This window comes from Stegostoma tigrinum, chromosome 47, assembly GCF_030684315.1.
Source record: "Stegostoma tigrinum isolate sSteTig4 chromosome 47, sSteTig4.hap1, whole genome shotgun sequence".
Classification (NCBI taxonomy): domain Eukaryota; kingdom Metazoa; phylum Chordata; class Chondrichthyes; order Orectolobiformes; family Stegostomatidae; genus Stegostoma; species Stegostoma tigrinum.
The window spans coordinates 3,031,656-3,057,716 of record NC_081400.1 but is presented as its reverse complement, the minus strand read 5'-3'; the positions used below and the strand labels follow the sequence as shown (position 1 = coordinate 3,057,716).

Here is a 26,061-nt window from a genome sequence, read left to right as displayed (position 1 = left end):
GGGAGCGGACTGTGTGGGTGAGGGTGAGGAGGCAGGGTGAGGGCGAGGGCGAGGAGCAGGCTCCTACTTACACAGCCTGTAAGAGGACTGGGTCCTGGGGAACCGGCATCTTTTCGAGTTCCTCCACAGGGGCCTTCAGCAGGGCCCGGCCGATCACCATCAGCAGCATCGAGGCCTCAACCCTCCCCATCCTCGTCAGGTTGGCCTGCACTGTCCTCCATGCGATCTCCGGGCTCCGGCTCTTCTCCAAACACTCCATCAGGCCTGGCCTGAACTCCTTCTCCTGCAAAATAAACCCCCTTCCGCGTTAAACACGTCCCCACCGGGACAGCACGGGGTTAGATACGGGGGAAAGCTTCCTCTACACTTGCCTCCCAACAAACACGCCCAGGGACAGGGACAGCACGGGGTTAGATACAGAGAGGGGGATCAGTGTGGGAGGGTGTGAGGGGGGGGTCAGTGTGGGAGGGTGTGGGGGAGAGGGGGGGTCAGTGTGGGAGGGTGTGAGGGGGGGGGTCAGTGTGGGAGGGTGTGGGGGAGAGGGGGGTCAGTGTGGGAGGGTGTGAGGGGGGGTCAGTGTGGGAGGGTGTGGGGCAGAGGGGGGTCAGTTTGGGAGGGTGTGAGGGGGGATCGGTGTGGGAGGATGTGGGGGAGAGGGGGATCAGTGTGGGAGGGCGAGGGGGGTCAGTGTGGGAGGGTGTGGGGGAGAGGGGTGTCAGTGTGGGAGGGCGAGGGGGGTCAGTGTGGGAGGGTGTGGGGGAGAGGGGGGTCAGTGTGGGAGGGCGAGGGGGGTCAGTGTGGGAGGGTGTGGGGGAGAGGGGGGGTCAGTGTGGGAGGGTGTGAGGGGGGGGGGTCGGTGTGGTGGATGTGGGGGAGAGGGGGGGTCAGTGTGGGAGGGTGTGAGGGCGAGGGGGGTCAGTGTGGGAGGGTGTGGGGGAGAGGGGGGTCAGTGTGGGAGGGTGTGAGGGAGAGGGGGGGTCAGTGTGGGAGGGTGTGAGGGAGAGGGGGGTCAGTGTGGGAGGGTGTGAGGGAGAGGGGGGGTCAGTGTGGGAGGGTGTGAGGGAGAGGGGGGTCAGTGTGGGAGGGTGTGAGGGAGAGGGGGGTCAGTGTGGGAGGGTGTGGGGTAGGGGGGGTCAATAGAGAGAGGGAAACAGAGAAGAGTGTGAGAGAAGGAGACAGAGAAAGAGAGAGAGAGAGAGTGACAGAGGGACAGACAGAGAGGGACAGACAGAGGGACAGGCAGAGGGACACACAGAGGGACAGGCAGAGGGACAGGCAGAGGGACAGACAGAGGGACACACAGAGGGACAGGGAGAGGGACACACAGAGGGACAGACAGAGGGGCAGACAGAGGGACACACAGAGGGACAGGCAGAGGGACACACAGAGGGACACACAGAGGGACACACAGAGGGACAGGCAGAGGGACACACAGAGGGACACACAGAGGGACACACAGAGGGACAGGCAGAGGGACACACAGAGGGACACACAGAGGGACAGACAGAGGGACAGACAGAGGGACACACAGAGGGACAGGCAGAGGGACACACAGAGGGACACACAGAGGGACACACAGAGGGACAGGCAGAGGGACACACAGAGGGACAGACAGAGGGGTGAAGAATAAATGCTCACCTTCATGAGGTTGTGAATGAGCATCAGGAACGTGGTAATGTTCATCCCTTTAATGGGCTTGTACGTCAACATGGGGAACTGTGTCGTCTGTTCACAATGGAAAGGAGCGGGGGTCAAACCCACACAATTCAGACAGTGCCCCGCTCCCTCAGCACTGACCCTCCGACAGTGCCCCGCTCCCTCAGCACTGACCCTCCGACAGTGCCCCCCTCCCTCAGCACTGACCCTCCGACAGTGTCCGCTCCCTCAGCACTGACCCTCCGACAGTGCCCCCCCTCCCTCAGCACTGACCCTCCGACAGTGCCCAGTCCCTCAGCACTGACCCTCCAACAGTGCCCACTCCCTCAGCACTGACCCTCCGACAGTGCCCCCCTCCCTCAGCACTGACCCTCCGACAGTGCCTGCTCCCTCAGCACTGACCCTCCAACAGTGCCCACTCCCTCAGCACTGACCCTCCGACAGTGCCCCGCTCCCTCAGCACTGACCCTCTCACAGTGCCCACTCCCTCAGCACTGACCCTCCGACAGTGCCCACTCCCTCAGCACTGACACTATGACAGTGCCCCCTCCCTCAGCACTGACCCTCCGACAGTGCCCCCCTCCCTCAGCACTGACCCTCCGACAGTGCCCGCTCCCTCAGCACTGACCGTCCGACAGTGCCTGCTCCCTCAGCACTGACCCTATGACAGTGCCCACTCCCTCAGCACTGACCCTCCGACAGTGCCCGCTCCCTCAGCACTGACCCTCCGACAGTGCCCCCTCCCTCAGCACTGACCCTCTGACAGTGCCCACTCCCTCAGCACTGACCCTCCGACAGTGCCCGCTCCCTCAGCACTGACCCTCCAACAGTGCCCACTCCCTCAGCACTGACACTATGACAGTGCCCCCTCCCTCAGCACTGACCCTCCGACAGTGCCCCCCTCCCTCAGCACTGACCCTCCGACAGCGCCCGCTCCCTCAGCGCTGACACTCCAACGGTGACCCCTCCCTTAGAACTGACCCTCCGATGGTGACCCCTCCCTCAATACTGACCCTCAGGCGTGTTGATCCGTTAGGTTAGTGGGTCCAACATACATCCTGCTGATTCGGGGATGGGGAGGGGGATGGGGAGCATCTGTGTGTGTGTGTGTGTGTGTGTGTGTGTGTGTGAGTGTGTGTGTGTGAGTGAGAGAGAGAGAGAGAGAGACAGAGTGTTGGCGGTGGGGGTGGGGGAGGGTTGGTGAATGTCGTTTTCCCATTGCCGCCCCTCCCCCCCGGTCTCACCATAGCAATGCTGCGGGAGCTGTCCCATCCCCTCGGGATCGGTGTTGGTTCCGAATGTTCCAAGTCCATTCGAGTGGGCTGTCACAGAGAGATCAAAACAACATTCATATCCATCTGAGAGCAGACGTCACTGTCAGCACACCTCACACACCCATCCCAAACCCCGACCGACACCAACACCCCCATCCCAAACACCGACCGACCCCAACACCCCCATCCCAAACCCCGACCGACCCCAACACCCCCATCCCAAACACCCACCGACACCAACACCCCCATCCCAAACCCCGACCGACCCCAACACCCCCATCCCAAACACCGACCGACCCCAACACCCCCATCCCAAACCCCGACCGACCCCAACACCCCCATCCCAAACCCCGACCGACCCCAACACCCCCATCCCAAACCCCGACCGACCCCAACAACCCCATCCCAAACCCTGACCGACCCCAACACCCCCATCCCAAACCCCGACCGATACCAACACCCCCATCCCAAACCCCGACCAACCCCAACACCCCCATCCCAAACCCCGACCGACACCTCACACCCCCATCCCAAACCCCGACCGACCCCAACACCCACATCCCAAACCCCGACCGACACCAACACCCCCATCGCAAACCCCGACCGACCCCAACACCCCCATCTCCAACCCCGACCGACACCAACACCCCCATCCCAAACCCTGACCGACCCCAACACCCCCATCCCAAACCCCGACCGATACCAACACCCCCATCCCAAACCCCGACCGACACCAACACCCCCATCCCAAACCCCCACCGACCCCAACAACCCCATCCCAAACCCCGACCGACCCCAACACCCCCATCACAAACCCCGACCGACACCAACACCCCCATCCCAAACCCCGACCGACCCCAACAACCCCATCCCAAACCCCGACCGACCCCAACACCCCCATCCGAAAACCCCGACCGACCCCAACACCCCCATCCCAAACCCCGACCGACCTCAACACCCCCATCCGAAAACCCCGACCGACCCCAACACCCCCATCCGAAAACACCGGCCAACCCCAACACCCCCATCCAAAACCCCGACCGCCACCAACACCCCCATCCCAAACATCCACCGACACCAACACCCCCATCGCAAACCCCGACCGACCCCGACAACCCCATCCCAAACCCCGACCGACCCCAACACCCCCATCCCAAACCCCGACCGATACCAACACCCCCATCCCAAACCCCGACCGACCCCAACAACCCCATCCCAAACCCCAACCGACACCAACACCCCCATCCCAAACACCCACCGACACCAACACCCCCATCGCAAACCCCGACCGACCCCAACACCCACATCCCAAACCCCGACCGACACCAACACCCCCATCGCAAACCCCGACCGACCCCAACACCCCCATCCCAAACCCCGACCGACACCAACACCCCCATCCCAAACCCCGACCGACACCAACACCCCCATCCCAAACCCCGACCGACCCCAACACCCCCATCCCAAACCCCGACCGATACCAACACCCCCATCCCAAACCCCGACCGACCCCAACACCCCCATCCCAAACCCCGACCGACCCCAACACCCCCATCCCAAACACCCACCGACACCAACACCCCCATCGCAAACCCCGACCGACCCCAACACCCACATCCCAAACCCCGACCGACACCAACACCCCCATCGCAAACCCCGACCGACACCAACACCCACATCCCAAACCCCGACCGACACCAACACCCCCATCGCAAACACCGACCGACCCCAACACCCCCATCGCAAACCCCGACCGACCCCAACACCCCCATCGCAAACCCCGACCGACCCCAACACCCCCATCCCAAACCCCGACCGACACCAACACCCCCATCCCAAACCCCGACCGACCCCAACACCCCCATCCCAAACCCCGACCGATACCAACACCCCCATCCCAAACCCCGACCGACCCCAACACCCCCATCCCAAACCCCGACCGACACCTCACACCCCCATCCCAAACCCCGGCCGATACCAACACCCCCATCCCAAACCCCGACCGATCCCAACACCCCCATCACAAACCCCGACCGACACCAACACCCCCATCCCAAACCCCGACCGACCCCAACAACCCCATCCCAAACCCCGACCGACCCCAACAATCCCATCCCAAACCCCGACCGACCCCAACAACCCCATCCCAAACCCCAACCGACCCCAACACCCCCATCCCAAACCCCCACCGACACCAACACCCCCATCCCAAACCCCGACCGACCCCAACAATCCCATCCCAAACCCCGACCGACCCCAACAATCCCATCCCAAACCCCGACCGACCCCAACAACCCCATCCCAAACCCCCACCGACACCAACACCCCCATCCCAAACCCCGACCGACCCCAACAACCCCATCCCAAACCCCGACCGACCCCAACACCCCCATCCCAAACCCCGACCGACCCCAACACCCCCATCCCAAACCCCGACCGACACCTCACACCCCCATCCCAAACCCCGACCGACCCCAACAACCCCATCCCAAACCCCCACCGACACCAACACCCCCATCCCAAACCCCGACCGACCCCAACACCCCCATCCCAAACCCCGACCGACCCCAACACCCCCATCCCAAACCCCCACCGACACCAACACCCCCATCCCAAACCCCCACCGACCCCAACAACCCCATCCCAAACCCCGACCGACCCCAACAACCCCATCTCAAACCCCGACCGACCCCAACACCCCCATCCCAAACCCCCACCGACACCAACACCCCCATCCCAAACCCCCACCGACCCCAACAACCCCATCCCAAACCCCGACCGACCCCAACAACCCCATCTCAAACCCCGACCGACCCCAACAACCCCATCCCAAACCCCCACCGACACCAACACCCCCATCGCAAACCCCGACCGACCCCAACACCCACATCCCAAACCCCGACCGACACCAACACCCCCATCGCAAACCCCGACCGACCCCAACACCCACATCCCAAACCCCGACCGACACCAACACCCCCATCGCAAACCCCGACCGACCCCAACACCCCCATCCCAAACCCCGACCGACACCAACACCCCCATCCCAAACCCCGACCGACCCCAACACCCCCATCCCAAACCCCGACCGATACCAACACCCCCATCCCAAACCCCGACCGACCCCAACACCCCCATCCCAAACCCCGACCGACACCTCACACCCCCATCCCAAACCCCGGCCGATACCAACACCCCCATCCCAAACCCCGACCGATCCCAACACCCCCATCACAAACCCCGACCGACACCAACACCCCCATCCCAAACCCCGACCGACCCCAACAACCCCATCCCAAACCCCGACCGACCCCAACAATCCCATCCCAAACCCCGACCGACCCCAACAACCCCATCCCAAACCCCGACCGACCCCAACACCCCCATCCCAAACCCCCACCGACACCAACACCCCCATCCCAAACCCCGACCGACCCCAACAACCCCATCCCAAACCCCGACCGACCCCAACAATCCCATCCCAAACCCCGACCGACCCCAACAATCCCATCCCAAACCCCGACCGACCCCAACAACCCCATCCCAAACCCCGACCGACCCCAACACCCCCATCCCAAACCCCCACCGACACCAACACCCCCATCCCAAACCCCCACCGACCCCAACAACCCCATCCCAAACCCCGACCGACCCCAACAACCCCATCTCAAACCCCGACCGACCCCAACACCCCCATCCCAAACCCCCACCGACACCAACACCCCCATCCCAAACCCCCACCGACCCCAACAACCCCATCCCAAACCCCGACCGACCCCAACAACCCCATCTCAAACCCCGACCGACCCCAACAACCCCATCCCAAACCCCGACCGACCCCAACAACCCCATCTCAAACCCCGACCGACCCCAACAACCCCATCCCAAACACCCACCGACCCCAGCAACCCCATCCCAACCCACACCGACCCCAGCAACACCCACTAAACCCCACCAACGCCCACAAAACCCCATCAATGCCCACTAAGCCCCACAGACCCCGCCAATTCCCACAGACCTGCACCAATCCCCACCAACTCCCATCCACACCTACCGACACCCACCAAACCCCACCGATACCCACCAAACCCCACCAACCCGCACCAACCCCCACTGACCCCCACCAATCCCCACCGACCCGCACCAACCCCCATCAACCCACGTCAACCCCCACCAACCATCACCAATTCCTACAAACCTGCTCCAATCCCCACCGACCCGCACCAATTGCCACCGACCCGCACGAACCCCCACCGACCCACACCAACCCCCACCGACCCGCACCAATCCCCACCGACCCACACCAACCCCCACCGACCCGCACCAACCCCCACCGACCCGCACCAGTCCCCACCGACCCACACCAACCCCCACCGACCCGCACCAACCCCCACCGACCCGCACCAGTCCCCACCGACCCACACCAACCCCCACCGACCCACACCAACCCCCACCGACCCGCACCAATCCCCACCGACCTGCACCAGTCCCCACCGACCCACACCAGCCCCCACCGACCCGCACCAATCCCCACCGACCCGCACCAATCCCCACCGACCCGCACTAATCCCCACCGACCCGCACGAACCCCCACCGACCCACACCAATCCCCACCGACCCGCACCAATCCCCACCGACCCGCACCAATCGCCACCGACCCGCACCAATCGCCACCGACCCGCACCAATCGCCACCGACCCGCACTAATCCCCACCGACCCGCACCAATCCCCACCGACCCGCACTAATCCCCACCGACCCGCACCAATCGCCACCGACCCGCACTAATCCCCACCGACCCGCACGAACCCCCACCGACCCGCACCAATCCCCACCGACCCGCACCAATCCCCACCGACCCACACCAACCCCCACCGACCCACACCAATCCCCACCGACCCGCACCAACCCTCACCGACCCGCACCAATCGCCACCGACCCGCACTAATCCCCACCGACCCGCACCAATCCCCACCGACCCGCACCAATCCCCACCGACCCACACCAATCCCCACCGACCCGCACCAATCCCCACCGACCCGCACCAATCCCCACCGACCCGCACTAATCCCCACCGACCCGCACCAATCGCCACCGACCCGCACTAATCCCCACCGACCCGCACGAACCCCCACCGACCCGCACTAATCCCCACCGACCCGCACCAATCCCCACCGACCCGCACCAATCCCCACCGACCCGCACTAATCCCCACCGACCCGCACCAATCCCCACCGACCCGCACCAATCCCCACCGACCCGCACTAATCCCCACCGACCCGCACTAATCCCCACCGACCCGCACCAATCCCCACCGACCCGCACCAACCCTCACCGACCCGCACTAATCCCCACCGACCCGCACGAACCCCCACCGACCCACACCAACCCCCACCGACCCGCACCAATCCCCACCGACCCACACCAACCCCCACCGACCCGCACCAGTCCCCACCGACCCGCACTAATCCCCACCGACCTGCTCCAATCCCCACAGACCCCCACCGACCCGCACCAACCCCCACCAACCCGCACCAAACCCCAGCGACCCACACCAACCCCCACCTACCCTCACCAATTCCCACCGACCCGCTCCAATCGCCACAGACCCCCACCGACCCCCACCGACCTGCACCAGTCCCCACCGACCCGCACTAATCCCCACCGACCTGCTCCAATCCCCACAGACCCCCACCGACCCGCACCAACCCCCACCAACCCGCACCAAACCCCAGCGACCCACACCAACCCCCACCTACCCTCACCCATTCCCACCGACCCGCTCCAATCGCCACAGACCCCCACCGACCCCCACCAACCCGCACCAATTCCCACAGACCCCAGTCACTTCTCAGGCAGCACTGGGACAAGCCACACTCACTGTTGTAACCTGTGCACTGAAAGATCCCAGAAACATATTAGACACAGGAGCAGGAGTAGGCCCCTTGAGCCTGCCCCTGCCACTCAATAAGATCGTGGCTGATCTTTTTGTGGACTCAGCTCCCCTTACCCGCTCACCCTTAATCACTTTCCTGTTCCATAAATCTATCTTTGCCTTAAAAACATTAAAGGAGGCAGCCTCACTGGGCAGGGAATTCCACAAATTCCCAACGCTTTGGGTGAAGAAGTTCCTCCTCAACTCAATCCCAAATCTGGTCCCCCTTTAGTTTGAGGCTATGTCCCCCTCGTTTCACTCACCAATGGGTACACGCTCCCTGCCTCTACCTTATCTATTCCCTTCATCATTTTATATGTTTCTACAAGACCCCCCCCCCCCCCCCCACTTATTCTTCTAAGAGAATAATCCCAGTCTACTCAATCTGTCCTCATATTCTGACCCTCTCAGCTCTGGAGCCAACCTGGCAAATCTCCCCTGGTCCCCATCCAGTGCCCAGTAAATCCTTTCTCAGGTAAGGAGACCAAAACTGTACAGTGCTCCAGGTATAGCCTCACCAGCTCCGTATACAGCTACAGCATAACCTCCCTGTTTGTAAACTCCATCCCTCTGGCAATGAGGGACAATATTCCATTTGCCTTCTTAATTACCTGCTGCAACAGCAAACCAACTTTTCAAGATTCGTGCACAAGGACACCCAGGTCCCTCTGCACAGCTGTCATTTTTCACCATTTAAATAACAGTCCATGTTGCTGTTATTCCCAGCAAAATGGGTGACCCCACACTCACTGACCGTCTTGCTTCTGCATCCTTACTCACCTGACCATTGCCGCCCGTAGGCTTCCATCCCATTCCGGTAGGGTTCCACTGAAGTGTGGACAGCTGTGACAGAAAGCCCCATGTTACAAACCTCTCACCTCAGAATGAATGAGTTTGACCAGGAAATCCCATCTGGGAGGTTCAGGCGCATGGGATCCACGGTCAGTTGGTTGTATGGATTCGGGATTAGCTTGCCTGTAGGAGGCAGTGGGAAGGGTGTTTTCCAGGCTGGAGGTCCTTGAGTAGTGGCGTTCCACAGGGATCCACACTGGGACCCTACTGTTTGTGGTATATATGACTTGGATGACAACGTAGAAGGGTGGATTAGTGTGTTTGCAGAGAACACAGAGACCAGTGGATAGGGTAGAAGGTTGTTAAAGGATCCAGTGGGATACAGGCCAGTTGCAGATACAGGCAGAGAAAGGGCATTTGGAGTTTAACCTGAGATGCTTCACGTTGGGAGATCAAATGTTAAGGAAATATACACAGTTAATGGCAGGACCCTGAACAGCACTGATATGCAGAGGGATCTTGGGGTTTAAGTCCATAGCTCCCTGAGAGTGACCACACGAGTAGGGAGGGCAGTAAAGAGGGCGTATGGGACGCCTGCCTTTATTGGGCAGGGAATGGAGTACAAGAGTCAGGATGCTGTGTTACAGCTTTATGAGAGTTTGGTTCGGCCGCACTTAGAGCATCGTGTTCAGCTCTGGTCCCCACGTTACAGGAAGGGTGTGGAGAGGGTGTAGGAGAGGTTTACCAGGATGCTGCCCGCATTACAGGGTATGAGCGATAAGGGGAGGTGAGAAGAACTCGGGTCGTTTTCTCTGGAGGCTGAGGGGAGACTTGACAGAAGTCGGTAAAATTATGGGATGCACAGATAGGGGTGATGGTCAGATTGTCTTTCCCCAGAGTTGGAATGTCTACGGGGCATGTATTTAAGGTGAGAGGGGCAAGTGTTTTTACACACAGGGTGGTAGGGGTATGGAACATGCTGTCAGGGGGTGGGGGCAAGTACATTAGGGGCATTTAAGGGGCTTTTAGATAAACAGATGGATATGCAAGGGATGGAGGGATATGGACCAAGGGCAGGCCTGAACAACATTAGATGACAAGTGGCACACAAGTGCCAATCAATCACCTTTGCCAACATGACACAAACAAACCCACTGATTTAACACAGGGAGACCAATCTCTATCGAAATTATTCAGCATCCTGACTTGGAAATATATCGTCGTTCCTTCAGTGTTGCTGGGTCAAAACCCTGGAATCCCTCCCTAAAGGTACTGTGGGATCCATGTACAACTGATAGTTTCAAAGGAGGTAGCTCAGTACTACCTTCTCAAGGGGAAGTCATGGATGGGCGAGAAATGCTAGCGCAGCCAGCGATACGGCCCTCCAATGAAATAAGAGGTCTAGGCATTAAAAAGGAAGAAAGTAGCTAAAGTGAACTTTTTTCTCCAGAATTCAGAGGAGAAACTATTATTGGGTGTGGGGATTGGCAGTGTCTTTGAACAAATTGTTAGTGTTTTTCTTCACATTCAACGTCAGCAAATTACAAAAACAGGATGATAAGGCACTGGAAGGGAATTTAGGGCATGAATGCCAGGCACTGTTAATGTTATCTAGCTTGATTGATTCTTGGAGCTCCTGGATTAAGCAACAAACATTTTGGACACAGGGTGTGGGCTATACACAGATTCCCAGAAGGTTTTAACAAGGTGACTCATCCAAACCTATAGTACAACCTTTTCAGAGCTTGTGGTGGGGGTGAGCGGGGTTCCAATGTTATCGTTGGATGGTGGGGGGAGGTTTTCAGGGCAATGCTGAGGCAATGTTTGCCTTTTGTGGGAGGGATTCGGACTTAAGGGGACACAGTTTGAAAGCGAGGGGCCTTGCGGAACTTCGCTGTCTCAGTGTCGGCTGACCCACCAAGATCGGCCGAGATCAATACCTGACCGAGTGGGTGCCAGGCCTAAAAAGTAGAGCTCAGGTTACGATAGGTGGCTCGCTGGTTAACATTGGTTTGACCAATAGCCCAGATAACTCAATCTAATCCTCTGGGGCACGTGAAGGAATTTGAATTTGTTAAAAAGCTCGTCGCTAGATTATGGTTAACCACATGTTCAGCTCCATTTATGACCTACAGGGTAGGGAAATGTGCAGTCCTTTCCTGGTCTGGGCCTACTCCTACCCCACACAGAGATGGGCTTGACCCTTAACTGAAGTTCCCTGGGCACTTAGCGATGGGCAATAAGTAATCTGGGGTCAGAAAGGCTTCGAAACAAAAACTCTCTTTCAAAATGACACTCGGGAGACGGAGTTTCTGGAAATCAGCTGGTGGATCGATGATTGGCTTTTCTGAAGAAAGAGGGGAATCAGCTGATGTGGAAAATATCTATCAGCATTTCGGACCCGGGGAGCTGTGAGAGGCTCTGGTCACCTTCCTGAAGGAGCTGAGATGGGAGGCTGAGGGATCTGTCTCAGGATTCCCTAGAGTTGTAAAAGGAGCAGGATTTTGAGGGGTGAGAGTCGGAGATGCTCGGATCTGGGTGCACTGCCCTCACCTCTCCATCGGTGCTGCTGTCTGTCTGCCCAGGCTCACGGTGTGGCATTGCAGAGGGCACAGGTGGGGAGCCAGAATGCTGCAAAAAAACACACAGGCATTTTCAGAAAATCTCAGCCAGACACCCCATCACTGAAACCCAACACTCTGAAACTGCTTCTCCATAAATTAGGTAATTCACTCAGCACGACCCTCCGACAGTGCCCACTCCCTCAGCACTGGCCCTCCGACAGCGCTGGCTGCCTCGGCACTGACCCTCCGACAGTGCCCACTCCCTCAGCACTGACCCTCCGACAGTGCCCGCTCCCTCAGCGCTGACCCTCCCACAGCGCCCGCTCCCTCAGCACTGACCCTCTGACAGTGCCCGCTCCCTCAGCACTGACCGTCCGACAGTGCCCGCTCCCCTCGGCGCTGACAGATCTTCTGAAGTGGCACCAAATGCTGTCCCCTTGTACGATGGAAATCTCACCAGCAGAACAACCACTGAACAAACACCGAGGACAACATGCCCACCCTCCTGATACCCGGCCAACTTCAGAAATGCCAGCTGAAGGAGAGACGCAGCAGCTTCTGATACCTCAGCAAGGCTTGGCGATGTGCCTCGTGGCTGGGGCTTCCAGGATGGTCTGGGCGAAGGAACGTGCACCACAGGGTGTGTGGTGGTCCAGGGTTTCTTGGTGCCAGCGGGTGGGTGGCTCTCTCGCTCGGAGACCAGCACGTTGTGGAGACCGACCAGCCTGGGGAAGGGGGATGGGATTTGAAGCAGAGGTGACAGTCAGACAGAGAGAAAGAGAGAGAAGTCTTTCACATGGCATGCAGCACAGAGGAGGCCGTTCGCGCCATCTTGTTGACGAGCCGTCCGTCAGACCCACTGCTCCCAGCAGAGGCGTTGCCCCATCAACAACCCCCCCCAACCCGTCCCCCAGCTGCACTGCCCACCCTCGCCACCCCCTGCGGGAAATAACGGCGCAGGCGAGTTACCTGGTGAGGAAGGTCGCAAATCCATTGGGATCACTGAAATCTGGAAAAGAGGAACGGACAGTTCAGGGGGAGCTCCCTCTCTCCAGCTGGGCACGGAACGTCAGAAACTTGGTACCTCTGCAACAGGACACTGTCCCCTCCAACCCCGCCATCAAACACTCCCCAGGGACAGCACGGGGTTAGATACACAGTAAAGCTCCCTCCACACTGTCCCCTATCCGCATCAAACACTCCCCAGGGACAGCACAGGGTTAGATACACAGTAAAGCTTCCTCTACACTGTCCCCTCCAACCCCGCCATCAAACACTCCCCAGGGACAGCACGGGGTTAGATACACAGTAAAGCTCCCTCCACACTGTCCCCTCCAACCCCGCCATCAAGCACTCCCCAGGGACAGCACGGGGTTAGATACACAGTAAAGCTCCCTCCACACTGTCCCCTCCAACCCCGCCATCAAACACTCCCCAGGGACAGCACAGGGTTAGATACACAGTAAAGCTCCCTCCACACTGTCCCCTCCAACCCCGCCATCAAGCACTCCCCAGGGACAGCAAGGGGTTAGATACACAGTAAAGCTTCCTCTACACTGTCCCCTCCAACCCCGCCATCAAGCACTCCCCAGGGACAGCAAGGGGTTAGATACACAGTAAAGCTCCCTCCACACTGTCCCCTCCAACCCCGCCATCAAGCACTCCCCAGGGACAGCAAGGGGTTAGATACACAGTAAAGCTTCCTCCACACTGTCCCCTCCAACCCCGCCATCAAACACTCCCCAGGGACAGCACGGGGTTAGATACACAGTAAAGCTCCCTCCACACTGTCCCCTCCAACCCCGCCATCAAGCACTCCCCAGGGACAGCAAGGGGTTAGATACACAGTAAAGCTTCCTCCACACTGTCCCCTATCCGCATCAAACACTCCCCAGGGACAGCACGGGGTTAGATACACAGTAAAGCTCCCTCCACACTGTCCCCTATCCACATCAAACACTCCCCAGGGACAGCACAGGGTTAGATACACAGTAAAGCTCCCTCCACACTGTCCCCTCCAACCCCGCCATCAAACACTCCCCAGGGACAGCAAGGGGTTAGATACACAGTAAAGCTCCCTCCACACTGTCCCCTCCAACCCCGCCATCAAACACTCCCCAGGGACAGCAAGGGGTTAGATACACAGTAAAGCTTCCTCTACACTGTCCCCTATCCGCATCAAACACTCCCCAGGGACAGCACGGGGTTAGATACACAGTAAAGCTCCCTCCACACTGTCCCCTCCAACCCCGCCATCAAACACTCCCCAGGGACAGCACGGGGTTAGATACACAGTAAAGCTCCCTCTACACTGTCCCCTATCCGCATCAAACACTCCCCAGGGACAGCACAGGGTTAGATACACAGTAAAGCTCCCTCCACACTGTCCCCTCCAACCCCGCCATCAAACACTCCCCAGGGACAGCACGGGGTTAGATACACAGTAAAGCTCCCTCTACACTGTCCCCTATCCGCATCAAACACTCCCCAGGGACAGCACGGGGTTAGATACACAGTAAAGCTCCCTCTACACTGTCCCCTATCCGCATCAAACACTCCCCAGGGACAGCACAGGGTTAGATACACAGTAAAGCTCCCTCCACACTGTCCCCTATCCACATCAAACACTCCCCAGGGACAGCACAGGGTTAGATACACAGTAAAGCTCCCTCCACACTGTCCCCTCCAACCCCGCCATCAAACACTCCCCAGGGACAGCACGGGGTTAGATACACAGTAAAGCTCCCTCTACACTGTCCCCTATCCGCATCAAACACTCCCCAGGGACAGCACGGGGTTAGATACACAGTAAAGCTCCCTCCACACTGTCCCCTCCAACCCCGCCATCAAACACTCCCCAGGGACAGCACGGGGTTAGATACACAGTAAAGCTCCCTCCACACTGTCCCCTATCCCCATCAAACACTCCCCAGGGACAGCACGGGGTTAGATACACAGTAAAGCTCCCTCCACACTGTCCCCTCCAACCCCGCCATCAAACACTCCCCAGGGACAGCACAGGGTTAGATACACAGTAAAGCTCCCTCCACACTGTCCCCTATCCCCATCAAACACTCCCCAGGGACAGCACGAGGTTAGATACACAGTAAAGCTCCCTCCACACTGTCCCCTCCAACCCCGCCATCAAACACTCCCCAGGGACAGCACAGGGTTAGATACACAGTAAAGCTCCCTCCACACTGTCCCCTATCCCCATCAAACACTCCCCAGGGACAGCACGAGGTTAGATACATGGTGAAGCTCCCTCTACAATGTCCCCCATCAAACACTCCCAGGCCAGGGACAGGGTGAATGGGGGTTACATTAATGTGGCAGAAATGTTAATGTTCACCTGTCTGTTCGCACTGCTCCAGCTGCAAAACAAAGGAACATGTTTACTGCCCCGCTCACTCCCCCATCGCCCCGTATCCATCCCCAAACTAATCCCCCTGCCCCGCTCACTCCCCCATCGCCCCGTATCCATCCCCAAACTAATCCCCCTGCCCCGCTCACTCCCCCATCGCCCCGTATCCATCCCCAAACTAATCCCCCTGCCCCGCTCACTCCCCCATCGCCCCGTATCCATCCCCAAACTAATCCCCCTGCCCCGCTCACTCCCCCATCGCCCCGTATCCATCCCCAAACTAATCCCCCTGCCCCGCTCACTCCCCCATCGCCCCGTATCCATCCCCAAACTAATCCCCCTGCCCCGCTCACTCCCCCATCGCCCCGTATCCATCCCCAAACTAATCCCCCTGCCCCGCTCACTCCCCCATCGCCCCGCATCCATCCCCAAACTAATCCCCCTGCCCCGCTCACTCCCCCATCGCCCCGTATCCATCCAAACTAATCCCCCTGCCCCGCTCACTCCCCCATCGCCCCGTATCCATCCAAAAACTAATCCCCCTGCCCCGCTCACTCCCCCATCGCCCCGTATCCATCCAAACTAATCCCCCTGCCCCGCTCACTCCCCCATCGCCCCGTATCCATCCAAAAACTAATCCCACTGCCCCGCTCACTCCCCCATCGCCCCGTATCCATCCCCAAACTAATCCCCCTGCCCCGCTCACTCCCCCATCACCCCGTATCCATCCCCAAACTAATCCCCCTGCCCCGCTCACTCCCCCATCGCCCCGTATCCATCCCCAAACTAATCCCCCTGCCCCGCTCACTCCCCCATCGCCCCGTATCCATCCCCAAACTAATCCCCCTGCCCCGCTCACTCCCCCATCGCCCCGTATCCATCCAAAAACTAATCCCACTGCCCCGCTCACTCCCCCATCGCCCCGTATCCATCCCCAAACTAATCCCCCTGCCCCGCTCACTCCCCCATCACCCCGTATCCATCCCCAAACTAATCCCCCTGCCCCGCTCACTCCCCCATCGCCCCGTATCCATCCCCAAACTAATCCCCCTGCCCCGCTCACTCCCCCATCGCCCCGTATCCATCCCCAAACTAATCCCCCTGCCCCGCTCACTCCCCCATCGCCCCGTATCCATCCCCAAACTAATCCCCCTGCCCCGCTCACTCCCCCATCGCCCCGTATCCATCCAAAAACTAATCCCACTGCCCCGCTCACTCCCCCATCGCCCCGTATCCATCCCCAAACTAATCCCCCTGCCCCGCTCACTCCCCCATCACCCCGTATCCATCCCCAAACTAATCCCCCTGCCCCGCTCACTCCCCCATCGCCCCGTATCCATCCCCAAACTAATCCCCCTGCCCCGCTCACTCCCCCATCGCCCCGTATCCATCCCCAAACTAATCCCCCTGCCCCGCTCACTCCCCCATCGCCCCGTATCCATCCCCAAACTAATCCCCCTGCCCCGCTCACTCCCCCATCGCCCCGTATCCATCCCCAAACTAATCCCCCTGCCCCGCTCACTCCCCCATCGCCCCGTATCCATCCCCAAACTAATCCCCCTGCCCCGCTCACTCCCCCATCGCCCCGTATCCATCCCCAAACTAATCCCCCTGCCCCGCTCACTCCCCCATCGCCCCGTATCCATCCCCAAACTAATCCCCCTGCCCCGCTCACTCCCCCATCGCCCCGTATCCATCCAAACTAATCCCCCTGCCCCGCTCACTCCCCCATCGCCCCGTATCCATCCCCAAACTAATCCCCCTGCCCCGCTCACTCCCCCATCGCCCCGTATCCATCCCCAAACTAATCCCCCTGCCCCGCTCACTCCCCCATCGCCCCGTATCCATCCCCAAACTAATCCCCCTGCCCCGCTCACTCCCCCATCGCCCCGTATCCATCCCCAAACTAATCCCCCTGCCCCGCTCACTCCCCCATCGCCCCGTATCCATCCCCAAACTAATCCCCCTGCCCCGCTCACTCCCCCATCGCCCCGTATCCATCCCCAAACTAATCCCCCTGCCCCGCTCACTCCCCCATCGCCCCGTATCCATCCAAACTAATCCCCCTGCCCCGCTCACTCCCCCATCGCCCCGTATCCATCCAAAAACTAATCCCACTGCCCCGCTCACTCCCCCATCGCCCCGTATCCATCCCCAAACTAATCCCCCTGCCCCGCTCACTCCCCCATCGCCCCGTATCCATCCAAACTAATCCCCCTGCCCCGCTCACTCCCCCATCGCCCCGTATCCATCCAAAAACTAATCCCACTGCCCCGCTCACTCCCCCATCGCCCCGTATCCATCCCCAAACTAATCCCCCTGCCCCGCTCACTCCCCCATCACCCCGTATCCATCCCCAAACTAATCCCCCTGCCCCGCTCACTCCCCCATCGCCCCGTATCCATCCCCAAACTAATCCCCCTGCCCCGCTCACTCCCCCATCGCCCCGTATCCATCCCCAAACTAATCCCCCTGCCCCGCTCACTCCCCCATCGCCCCGTATCCATCCCCAAACTAATCCCCCTGCCCCGCTCACTCCCCCATCGCCCCGTATCCATCCCCAAACTAATCCCCCTGCCCCGCTCACTCCCCCATCGCCCCGTATCCATCCCCAAACTAATCCCCCTGCCCCGCTCACTCCCCCATCGCCCCGTATCCATCCCCAAACTAATCCCCCTGCCCCGCTCACTCCCCCATCGCCCCGTATCCATCCCCAAACTAATCCCCCTGCCCCGCTCACTCCCCCATCGCCCCGCATCCATCCCCAAACTAATCCCCCTGCCCCGCTCACTCCCCCATCGCCCCGTATCCATCCAAACTAATCCCCCTGCCCCGCTCACTCCCCCATCGCCCCGTATCCATCCAAAAACTAATCCCCCTGCCCCGCTCACTCCCCCATCGCCCCGTATCCATCCCCAAACTAATCCCACTGCCATGCTCTCTCCCCCCATAGCCCCATATCCATCCCCAAACTAATCCCACTGCCCCGCTCACTCCCCCCATAGCCCTGTATCCATCCCCAAACTAATCCCACTGCCCCACTCCACCCCCATAGCCCTGTATCCATCCCCAAACTAATCCCAATGCCCCACTCTCTCCCCCCAATAGCCCCCTATCCATCCCTAAACTAATCCCACTGCCCCGCTCTCCTCCCATAGCCCCGTATCCATCCCCAAACTAATCCCACTGCCCCGCTCTCCCCCCCATAGCCCCGTATCAATCCCCAAACTAATCCCACTGCCCTGGTCTCTCCCCCCATAGCCCCGTATCCATCCCCAAACTAATCCCACTGCCCTACTCTCCCCCCATAGCCCCGTATCCCTCCCCAAACTAATGCCACTGCTCCGCTCTCCCCCCCATAGCCCCATGTCCATCCCCAAACTAATCCCACTGCCCCACTCTTCCTCCATAGCCTTGTATCAATCCCTAAACTAATCCCACTGCCCCCTCTCCCCCCATAGCCCCGTATCAATCCCCAAACTAATCCCACTGCCCCGCTCTCTCCCCATGGCCCTGATATTTGAACAATTTAAGTTTCGACAGGATACAGATGCAGGACAGCCCTCCCCCTGGCTGAATCATTCCCTTTGGCTCCCGATAGTATTCCCAAACAGCATTCTCTATTCTGAAAGGTCTTTGCCCCCAGTCTGCCCGATTCAGGATGGCAGACTCCAAGCTCTGTGTTCACAGTAATATTGCGGAGACGAGACAAGGAGCTGATGTGAAATCTTACCACCAGTTTCGCCATCGCTCTTGCTGGTTCTGTTGAATTGTAGAAATTCACAAAGCATTCCTTTGGATAACCTGCCATGAGAAAGGGTTAACGAAATGCAGGCTCCTCCGAGAGAATTAAATTTCCACCCAGTCCCGAATAAAATGATTCCTCATCTTTGCCTTTGGAGATTGGCCATTGTTTTGCACTGCTAATATTTATGGTGGAAACTTCCCATGTAAACGTGTCACGCTGTAATCCCGCCCTCCCTCCAGTGGCGGCGCTGTTGTGCCTGACCAAGAGTTGCACAGCCTCCACCCACCTTCTGATTACCTCCCGCCCCCTTTCATCGTCTCCCCGAGGTCTTCAAAGTGCGGAAGCTGCCAGCAAAAAGCTGGGAATCCTGCAGCGAGTAACTCCCGTCCTGACAAAGCCTGAGCCACCATTGACAAGGCAGGAGGCTGAGGGAATACCACACCCCCACTTGCCCTGGATGGGGGTGGGGGGCAGCTCCGACATGAGAAGCTCGACACCGTCCAGGGACAAAGCAGACACCGCACCCCGCCCCCCCCCCCGACTCCCCACATCCATGAGCACCCTACTCCCTCTGCCACCGACGCTCAGTCGCAGCAGTGTGTACCGTCTACAGGATGCACTGCAGCCGAGGCACCTTCCAGACTTTTCCATCTGGAATAGCAAGGCGTAGCGGATACATGGGAACATATCCCCCCCCCCACCCCACTTCCTAGCTGCTCCCCGTCCCCAGTTGGAAATATGTTGGCCGTTCCTTCAGGGTCTGAATTCTGGAACTCCCTCCCTAAGGGGCACTGTGTTCCTAACACTACCACCCCCCCCCAACATGGAGCACCGCAGCGTTTCCAGTATGCCACCTTCTCAAGGGGCAACTGGGGATTGGCAGTAAGTGGCAGGCATGCCCAGGTCCCGCTTCAGCGCCTGGTAACTGTCCTCACAGAGCAGATGGAAGCGAAGGAGTTTCGATGGGGGAGGTGTTTGAGCAGATTAAATAAACAGGGCCAGCAAATATCTGACAATTTGCGAAACCCTCCCTTCTGAACTGCGTCTCGCGGCCCCCTGCTTTTGGGTTGCTCGCATCTCTCTCTCTCTCTCTCTCCCTCGCCCTAAAATCCCGTTTCCTTTAGCGTCTGTACCTGAGCACGATGCAGTCAAGATAAGGAGGGAAATGCAACTTGTGAGCCCTCGCATCATCTTCATCTTCGCCCGTGCGATGGAAAGCCAACTGCCTATTGCTGTTTCCCGTGAGCCCTGCAAGCACGAGACGGGAGCCGGTCTGAATTCATCGAAAATAAATGCTCCGCATTGCAGGCAGCAGTGTACCATCACACGAAGGAATATGGGTGGAGGGAGTGAATGGGCAATGCTGTGGCTGGTACAGTTTGCAGCCAGCGTGAGGTTATCCAAGTCAGAACGATGAAGTTAGACCAGGATAGTTTCTAGATGGTTTAAGGCTCGTCTTGTGAATGAATTTTTTAAAGTGTCCCTCACTCAACCTTTACCCACACGAGTAGGGAGGGCAGTTAAGAGGGCGTATGGGACGCCTGCCTTTATTGGTCGGGGAATGGAGTACAAGAGTCAGGATGCTGTGTTACAGCTTTATGAGAGTTTGGTTCGGCCGCACTTAGAGCATCGTGTTCAGCTCTGGTCCCCACGTTACAGGAAGGGTGTGGAGAGGGTGTAGGAGAGGTTTACCAGGATGCTGCCCGCATTACAGGGTATGAGCGATAAGGGGAGGCGAGAAGAACTCGGGTCGTTTTCTCTGGAGGCTGAGGGGAGACTTGACAGAAGTCGGTAAAATTATGGGATGCACAGATAGGGGTGATGGTCAGATTGTCTTTCCCCAGAGTTGGAATGTCTACGGGGCATGTATTTAAGGTGAGAGGGGGAAGTGTTTTTACACACAGGGTGGTAGGGGTATGGAACATGCTGCCAGGGGGTGGGGGCAAGTACATTAGGGGCATTTAAGGGGCTTTTAGATAAACAGATGGATATGCAAGGAATGGAGGGATATGGACCAAGGGCAGGCGGAAGGGATTAGTTTCATTTGGCATCACGTTCAGCACAACACTGTGGGCCGAATGGCCCGTTCTCGTGCTGTACCGTTCTATGATTGATCAGGGTAATTTCCAGTTTGATTTGATGTTAATTACACTGGATGTCCAACAGGACTTTGGGGCTCAGGGGCACAGATCTTTAAAACTCCACCAACAGGTACAGAGAATAATTAAGATAGCTAATGGAAAACTGGCTTTAATATGGAGAGGACTGGAAATATAAGGATGCAGACGTTACGTTGCAGTTAAACAAAACTCTGGTTAGACACCACTTGGAGCAGATCGGGGCACTGCACTCTCAGAAGGACAGATCAACTTTTCAGGGCCTACAACATAGAAGATTTACAAGAATGATCTCTGGATTTCAGGGGTTACGTTCTGAGGGGTGATAATACAAGTTAGGCCTGTTTCCTCTGGAACTGAGAAGGTTTAGGGGCGATCCGATTGAAGTCTTCAAGATATGAGCAGGAAAAGACAGGGGAGATACAGATGAACCATTTCCCCTGGGTTGGAAATTCTGGAACTGGCGGGCGGCCTGGTCTGAGAGTAAGGGCCAGACCACTCAGGAGAGACGTTAGGAAGCATTTCTACACACAGAGGGCTGGGGAGAGGTTTGGAACTCTCTCCCACACACTGTTCATTAGTTAATCACAAATCTGGGAGATAAAATTTTTTTGTTCAGCTAAGGGATAGGGCCAAAGACAGGTCTATGGAGCTGGGCCACAAGACCAGGCCTCTGAAGGCGGGTACAGGCTCGGAGGGGCTGAATGGTCAGCATCCGCTCCTACAACAGCAGGGTCCGGCAGCGTCCGTGCTGGGACAGAAACTGATTCACACGCTCAGGCTCAGGGTTGGTGGGGTGCGGTCGCAGGGTCGGAGTCGCTCAAGACAACGAAGGGAGCTCAGTCAGAAACCCTGGGTTTGCCGAGAGCCCGCAGGGTCGGCGAGATGAGAAAATGTGAAAAGGCTCGAACAGAGAGTGTCTTGTCTGAGACAGTGATAGTCACAGCCATAAGGCAACGTCAACCCAACCCCCTTACTCCCACCATTCATCACACAAGCTGATGAGTTTATTAACGCAAGCACAATTCCCCGGGTTTACCTGCCCTTTTAGACCCAGGCAAACAGAAAACCAAGTTTCTGAACTTAACAAGACCAGTGTTGGTCAACTGAATACTTTCTATCTACAGGTTCGAGCCATCAGCTTATGACCCTGTTAGAAAAGCTCTAAAGCCCCTGCACACCCATACAGAAAGGCGCAAACAGGTAAGGAAAACATTGGTGTTACGGGTGGAGGGAAAGACTGAGCTCTCAGTTCAATGCCACCCCCCCCTTTCACAGGGCTCCTTCGGGAGTGTCTGTTCCTGCTTCTCCTCAGTCTCTCTCCTCCACAAAGTGGCTGGCTCTAACTTACCAAGTCTCTGACTTATTATAGGCAGCAGCTGTTAGGGGGTGCTAGAGGCACAAATCCTCCCAACATGTCCACTTGCGATGCCAAGTCTGTGGGCTAAGTGCTGGGAAATGGCATTAGAATAGCGTTTGTGACTGGCACAGGGCATGATGGACCAAAGGGCCTTTCCCTTGAGACCTCTAGGAGCCTGGAAGCAGCTGCGTAACTTTTACAATGAACATCAAGTGCCTCGCTGTCTAAAGAAGCAGTCCTCAATACTTTCTCCAGTTCAGCCCATGGCCAAAAATATAGAAATATAAACAGATGCACAGCCTTTATATCCTCAAATAAAACATAATGATGCAGGCATTGAGTCGTCCAGGATGGAAACAGGCCCTTCGGCCGAACCAGTCCGTGCTGACCCCACCTGCCCTGCTGCTGGCCCATATCCCTCTGAACCTTTCCTATCCCTGTACTTATCCAAATGTCTTTTAAATGTTGTAACTGCACCCACACCCACCCCTTCCTCAGGAAGGTCATTCCACACAGGAACCACCCTCTGTGTAAAAACATTGCCCCTCGTGTTTCTTTTAAATCTTTCCCCTCACAAATTAAAAAAATGTGCTCCTGGGTCTTGAAATGCCCCACCCTGGGGAAAAGGCACCCGCCATTCACCCTGTCTGTACCCCTCAAGGTTTTATAAACCTCAAAAAGTTCATTCCTCAACATCCCGCCCTCCAGTGAAAACAGTCCCAGCCTCTCCTTATAACTCAAACCCCCCCACACCCGGCAACATCCTCGTAAATCGCACCCGAGCCCTCCCCAGTTCAATAGTACTCTTCCTATCACAGAACGGGACACAGCACTCCAGAAGAGGTCTCACCAACGCCCTGTACAACCTCAACATGACGTCCCCAACTCCTACACCCAAAGGTCTGAGCAGTGAAGGCAAATGAGCTGAATGCCCCCTTAAACCCCCCTCCCCGTCTACCTGTGACTCAAACTTCAAGGAATTATGCACCTGAAGCCCTCCCCCCGAGAGTCCTCCTCATGTATGTTAGCCGTTCTTTCTCTCTAGCTGTGACAAAATTCTGCAACTCTGTTGAACAGAGCTCTGGGTGTCGCTACATCAGTTCTGAATGTGAGACTTTAGCCTTTAGGGGAGACCCTCAGTACCCGCTCTGCCACTCCACCTGCCAGTTCCAACCCCACTTTCCGGACTGCGCCCCCCCCCCCCCTCAGAATCCCTCAACCGCCCCTCCCACCCCACCCCAGTTCGAAAACCTGGTTCCACGGTGCGGCCATTCGACTGCGGAGGCTTCGCGTTGGAGTCTCTGACGGCTCACTCCTAGGCGGCGCGCAGTCCGAAGGAGACAGGAGGCCGTAGCAAGGGGCTGCGGTCTTGCAGGGGATGGGGGAGCGGGCGATGGTTTGATGGTCAGTGAGAGTCGAACCCCAGCTGGTCTCTCACACCACCAACCCCCAACTGACCCTAGCAGTTGCCGGAAATTTAAACTGATTTTGAGTGCTGTGGTTTTTAATGTGTTTAATGCCAGAGCCAGTTCCCATATAAATACACCAAACCCCACCTCTCTTTCCAAAAATCCAATCCTTTTCCAGTTTGAAATAACTTGATGCTCCCCCCACTCAGTACAGAACAGTGTGTTAAAGATGAGGAACTCCACTTCCCAAAAACAAATCCTGGCCCCCTGCTATGTACCCTCAAGCGAGATTTTAGCCCCTTGAGTTCGAGAGAACTCCCCCCCACCCCCGCCAGCTGGAATACTGTGAACAGCTTCGGGGCCCCGTATCCAAGCAGAAATAGAGTGGAGGGAGGTCCGGAGAAGACTGATCCCGGGGACGGAGGGGCTGCCCGATGAGGGGGAGGTTGAGTAGGGTCGGGAAGAATGAGAGGTGTTATTTTTGAAACTGACAGGATTCCCTGGTGGGGGAATTGATGGGGGGGGCATGTGGAGGATGTTTCCCCCTCCCCTTGTGTGGGAGGGTCTAGGAACCAGAGGGACACCATCTCAGGATAAGGGGGTCACCCACTGAAGATGGAGATATGGAGGAATTTCTTCTCTCCCTGAGGGGAGGGAACATGAGGAATTCTTGATTGCGGAGGTCAGTCGAGGCTGGGTCATCCCAGTCTGAGATAGATTTTTTTAACCAGGAAGAGCTATGGGGGAAAAGGGGCTGGAAAGTGGGAGTCGGGGATGAGCCGATCGGCTATGGAAAGGCAGGGCAGTCTCGATGGGCTGAAGGTCCTGCCGTGTCTGATGGTGATACCGCAGTCTCGGGCACATTCTCTCCTCTTGTTCACTGAGGTGCATACAGTCAGCAGATCACAGCAGGGAGGGGGGCAGGCTCCTTTAACATTGGGCCGCCCCCGCCCCCATCAGACGCTCCCAGATTGAAGGACAGCACCGGGTTATATACAGAGTAAAGCTCCCTCCACACTGTTCCCATCAAACACTCCCAGGTACAGGGACAGCACGGAGTTCGATAGAGCGTAAAGTTCCCTCTACACTGTCCCCCCGCCCCCATTAAACACTCCCAGGTTGAGGGATACCTGGGTCTTAGCTGCGATAGGCTTCTGGGTCCGTCAGCGTCTCAGAGACTGACCTCACCTCCCCACTCCAATGCTCCCCCGACAGGACTCTCTCCAACTGCGTGGGATCCTGCTGTGCCCCGCGCCTGAGCTCCTCCTTTTTATTTAGCGAGTGCCTGACGCCAGGGTGCGGGCTGGGAGGCCCCGTTCCCCTTGGCGACGGTAAATTCTGTGACCCCGGGGCTTCTGACACACACCGATTCGCCCCGGTGCGGAGCCGTTCGGGGAGGGCAGGGCTGGAATGTGATCTGTGGTATAGAAGTGCACGGGGTTGGGAAGGTGTAGGGCTATATTCTGTTTCACTCTGGTCTTTGTGAAATCCAGTGGCTCCAGCAGCGCTCAACCCCTTGTTTCTATAGCTACCCAAACAACATTTTCATCTCGATGCCATTTGTTCTATGGGTTTTCTTTCCCCTTTCATTGAGGTAATTTAATTATAACGACAGATCTGTTTTTAATCCTCAGGACAGAGAGACAGGGCTGGGTTCAGGTGCAAGGCAACTGAGGACGCAGTCAAATCCCAACCTCAGAGACCTGGCCGTGACTTGATTGGTATGGGTTAGATGGGCAGAGCAGTCTTGCTTTCACAGTGTTCCTTCGGGCCAGCATGCCACTCTTCCAAAGCCGCAAAAGGTCCTCAGTTCAGGCTACAGGGCACCAGGGAGACTGGCACA

At 58.0% G+C, this 26,061-nt stretch overlaps 1 protein-coding gene across 1 annotated transcript in view; it reads right to left on the bottom strand.

The window, feature by feature from the left end:
* Positions 1-25,767, bottom strand: part of LOC125449732 (uncharacterized) — a 31,135-nt gene extending 5,368 nt beyond the window's left edge. Inside the window, exons 1-12 of the mRNA XM_059642974.1 lie at positions 25,751-25,767; positions 25,407-25,635; positions 20,466-20,580; positions 19,318-19,388; positions 15,573-15,594; positions 13,190-13,229; positions 12,786-12,945; positions 12,210-12,287; positions 9,645-9,707; positions 2,901-2,978; positions 1,639-1,725; positions 72-283 (exon numbers count right to left, since the gene is read on the bottom strand). Coding sequence (XP_059498957.1) covers positions 72-283; positions 1,639-1,725; positions 2,901-2,978; positions 9,645-9,707; positions 12,210-12,287; positions 12,786-12,945; positions 13,190-13,229; positions 15,573-15,594; positions 19,318-19,388; positions 20,466-20,580; positions 25,407-25,635; positions 25,751-25,767 — 1,172 coding nt within the window. The remainder of the gene's footprint in view (positions 1-71; positions 284-1,638; positions 1,726-2,900; positions 2,979-9,644; positions 9,708-12,209; positions 12,288-12,785; positions 12,946-13,189; positions 13,230-15,572; positions 15,595-19,317; positions 19,389-20,465; positions 20,581-25,406; positions 25,636-25,750) is intronic.
* Between the last annotated feature and the right edge of the window lie 294 nt (positions 25,768-26,061).